Here is a 4328-nt window from a genome sequence, read left to right as displayed (position 1 = left end):
TTTAAAATAAAATTGGGGGTTAAATAATCGTTTTTATTTTGATCATTTAATTTTTAATTTAAAAGGGGTTTTTTGTTTTAAAGGGGGTTATATCAATCGCCCCTTGAACGAAACTTTAATCTTTAAAATAATCGTCAAAAAAAAAATTTTTAAATTTTCCCTTTTTTTCCCTTTTTGTTGAAATTTAAAAAGTCATAATTTTTTAAAAAAAAATTAAAATTAATGAGCATCTTTGCTGGGTATATTAAAATTAAAATTTTTTTTTAATTAAAATAAAAACCCAACCTTTTTAAAAGTGGGGGCGGCAAAAGTGGTGGGTTCATTCATCGGTACTAAATTATAAAAAATTTGTTTTATAATAGTTTTTTATAATAAAAAAAAATCTTTTTTTTAAAATTTTAAAAAAAAACCTTAAAATCTTCTGCCTTTCGGTTTGTGATACTTGGAAAAATAAAAAAGGGAAAATTTTTAAAAAAATTTTTAAAAAAAAAAACTTTTATATATATTTATATAAAATTGTGGAATTGTAAGCGCAGGGGGCGCGGGGGGCCCCGGGGGGGGATAGGGGAAATGTTAAAATTTTTTCTTGGTTGGGCTTTTTAAAAATTCCATGTAAAATTTAAATGCTCTGATTTGTTTGGGGGGCCCAAAATTTTAAAAAATTTTTCCCCCTTTAAATTTAAATTTTCCACGTACGGTTTTTTTCACTTGTTCAAAACGGGGGCCCCCCCGCGTTTTAACGTAAATAGAAAAATTTTAAAATCGGATATTCAAAAACCCCCGATTTTAAAGAGTTGATGGGGGGAAAACAATTTTTTTGCGCGAACAAAAGAAACATTAAAAAAGCCCAAAAATATATTTATTGAAAAAAACAAAATTTAAAAATCAAATTATAATCAGGCCCAATTAGAGCGAATATCTAAAAAATTCACGAAATTTTCCAAAAGTTAAAAAAAATAAAAAGTTCCGTCGTTAAAAAGCTAGTCGTTTCGCAAAAAATTTTATTAATAATAAACAACTTAAATTCGACAAAAAAATTTAACGTTTAATTTCTTGACGAGTATTTTGGGAAAACGATGTTTACGAATTTATTTATTGCTTACCGAATTTAGTCCGAGATGTTAGTCTTTCACGACCAAAAATGATTAGACCCCCGGCTGCGCCCCCGGGTGCAAAATTTTGGGTTTTTGTTTTAAAGTTTAAAAGCCCGTTTTTTCAAACGTTGTTTTTTGGCCCGGGTTCAATAGGGGTTTTTTTCGAAATTTTTGGGGAAAAAAAAAAATCGCTGCTTTTTAGTAATGTTTTTTTTTATTTGTACTTAAAAATATTTATTAAAAAATTTGTAATGTTGATTTTTATGTGTAAATTTAAAGAATTAATTCTTTATTTTTTTTAAAAATTTTTTAAATTTATTTTATATAGTAAAAACCCCACACATACCACACACACTCACGCCGGCTTATCCGTGTGTTAAAAATATCTTTTTTAAAATTTAAAATTTTTTTAAATTTTTATTGTACATTTCCCCATATTATAAAAATACACAATTATATCCCCCATTGTCTTCGCAACGCTGAAGGGAAACGTAAATTAAGGCCGAAAAAATCTTCCCCTTTTTAAAAATTAACCAAATTTTTTTTCCAATTTAAACGATAAAGGGTTTTAAAAATTTTCCCAATAATAAGTTGTTCGTTTCCCAAAATGATGTCGGGAAAATTTTGGGTAATAATTTCGGAAAAATTTTGGAAAATGGACTTGGGAGACAAAACCGCCCAATTTTGGTGGGGGCTTCTTTTTATCGTGCGGGTACTAAAACCCCCCTAATTTTTACTTCCCTTTTATTTGGGGTTTTTTAAAAAAAGTTCAGGGACGGGGGGCCTGTCTTTTTTGGGGCCCCTTTTTTTCCGCGAAAAAACCGACCGAAAATGCGTAAAAAGCTTTGAAAAGCGAATGTTTGGCCCCTTTTAAAACCACTTTATCAAACGGCGCATGTCAAAAACTGAATAGCGGGGACCCCTTGTTTGGTTTAAAAGGGTTTTTTTTTATTGACACTTTTTTAAAATTTTAAACCGTTTTTTCCCCCCACTTGTTTATTTTGGGGGGGAGCCTTTTTTCCGGGTTTTTTTGCTATTCTTAAAAAAAAATCGATTTTAGACGAAAAATACAGACGAAAATTATTTATTTCTTCTCAATTTCGAAATCCCCCCCCTTGTACCCTTTAACAAAAAGGCCCCTTAATTTCATCCGATTGATAGTGGGGGGGCGCGCCCCGGGGGGGCCCCAGATCCTAATTTCGGGGAAATTTCCCCCCGTATGAAAAAGTTTAAAACGTGTTGACAGTGTGGTGCGATCAGCTGAGAATAGTGACACGCGGTTTTCGATGTGAAATAATGCGTGTGAATGTAAAACGTGGTTACAGTGCGTATGTGATGTGTCGTGTATTTCTCTGTCTATGCGTTGCGTGTCGTTACGTCCGTTGTGAAGTCGGGAAGTAAGACGATTTTTACGAACGGACGCAACGAGCTCGGAGGTCGCGGTTCGAACGTGACCACGCGTACGATCCCGTCGTCGCCGGGGATGCGTTTTGTGATCCGGGCGAGAGGCAATCGGTTTGGAGAGCGAAATCTCGGAGCGCACAAGGCAGAGTGCTCCGATGTGAGGTGTGGTATCGACCTTCAACCATTTAGGTCGTGAGATGAGTCCATGGATGTACTCTCCCGACCATTTTTGCCAAAAGTGATCTCGCAATCGCTGGAGATGATGCCATTGTGATGCTGCGGATCCACTGGTGTCCTCCTGTACTGGCTCGGGATGGCGAGAAGCGGCGCGCCAATCAGGAAGTGGCCCGGAGGTCAGTGCTGTAATATCGTCTGGATCGTCAGAGAGTGCCCTGTAATGGACGAGAATTTAAACAGGCCTCAATTTGTGTGAGAGTGGTCAGTTCCTCAAAGGTGAGAGTGGTTTCACCTATCACCCTCCGCAAGTGATACTTAGCGGATTTTTGACGGCTGCCTCCCACAATCCGCCGAAGTGCGGAGCTGCTGGTGGATTAAAGTGCCACCGTATGCCATGTTCAGCAGCTACGCGTGCGATTCCACGACCCTCTGTGGATGCAGCGACGAAGAGTTCCCGTAAAGTGCGGTCAGCCCCGATGAAGGTCGTTTCACAGTCGCTATATATGTCCGTACAGAGACCTCGACGTGAGACAAAGCGACGTAAAGCGGCGATGAAGGCCTCTGAAGAGTAATCCGAGACAAGTTCGAGGTGGATGGCTCTGGACCAAAAACAGATGAATACTGCGATATAGCCCTTATAGGCGCGGTGTCCTCGTTCCTTGCTCGTCCGGATGAGGATGGGTCCTGCATAGTCCACTCCAGTGCGCAGAAATGGCCGAGTCGGAGTGACCCGATCGCGGGGTAGATTACCCATCGGTGGCTGCAGCGTCGTTGCTCGCCATCTTGTGCAGGTGATGCAGCGATGTAGTTGCTGTTTCACAACTGTGCGTCCTCGTGGAATCCAGAAGCGCAGTCGAAGCAGCCCCAGGGTAAGTTGCACTCCGCCATGCAGCGTCCGACGGTGACAGGATTCCACCAGCAGACGAGTCAGCCACGACGAGGTTGGAATGATCATCGGGTGCCTCTCATCTTGTGTCAGCAGGGCGTGCTTAAGCCGACCTCCCACTCTCAGAACACCATGGTCGTCGAGGAACGAAGTCAGCTTGACTAATGTGCTGCGTGGTGCGACGGAGCGTCCAGCTGCGACTGCGGTGATCTCGTCCGTGAAGTGCAGTGTCTGCACTTCTCGAAGCCAGCGAAAGAGTGCCATGTCGAGTTCCTCAGGACTCAACGTTAGTCCAGCGGTGTGAGTCGGCTCAGAAGCGCGCAGCCAGCGACGGCACCATGCGGATATCCGTAGCAGGCGATGCAGAGATGAGAAGCAGGAGCAGGATTTCTGGCTCGACGATGACCCGGTTGACAGTCATCAGGCTCGTGGCTTTCCTTTCTGGCACGTCGTCTCCTCGGATCTCCATCACGGAATTTGGCCAGGCCGATTCGTGCTGTGACAACCAGGTAGGTCCTGTCCACCATAAAGCGTGATTGATTAGTTCGCTTGGATTAATACCCCTTGATGCACAGTCCGCAGGGTTGTCGCGACCAGCTACGTGTCTCCATTGTGCATTAGGCAGCTGCGTCTGGATGTGAGTGACTCGATTGGCGACGAAAGTCTTCCAGCGTGAGGAGTGACCGCGAATCCATTGGAGGGTCACTGTTGAATCTGACCATAAGTACGTGTCTGATGTTGCCAGGTCGAGCGTTTGTTTGACATGT

At 41.8% G+C, this 4328-nt stretch overlaps 1 protein-coding gene across 1 annotated transcript; it reads right to left on the bottom strand.

Moving 5' to 3' along the window:
* Window positions 1–2970: 2970 nt before the first annotated feature.
* On the bottom strand, window positions 2971–3825 carry LOC146723979 (uncharacterized). Its single transcript, XM_085480687.1, has one exon. The coding sequence runs from the start codon at window positions 3823–3825 to the stop codon at window positions 2971–2973; it is 855 nt and encodes a 284-aa protein (XP_085336813.1).
* Between the last annotated feature and the right edge of the window lie 503 nt (window positions 3826–4328).

This window comes from Nylanderia fulva, unplaced genomic scaffold, assembly GCF_048542155.1.
Source record: "Nylanderia fulva isolate GAGA-0341 unplaced genomic scaffold, ASM4854215v1 Scaffold157, whole genome shotgun sequence".
Taxonomy (NCBI): domain Eukaryota; kingdom Metazoa; phylum Arthropoda; class Insecta; order Hymenoptera; family Formicidae; genus Nylanderia; species Nylanderia fulva.
This window is presented reverse-complemented; position numbering and strand designations above follow the sequence as displayed.

What these genes read in the sequence shown, in the direction of transcription:
- LOC146723979 (XM_085480687.1), bottom strand. Translation starts at nt 3,825, where the DNA reads ATGGCACTCTTTCGCTGGCTTCGAGAAGTGCAGACACTGCACTTCACG.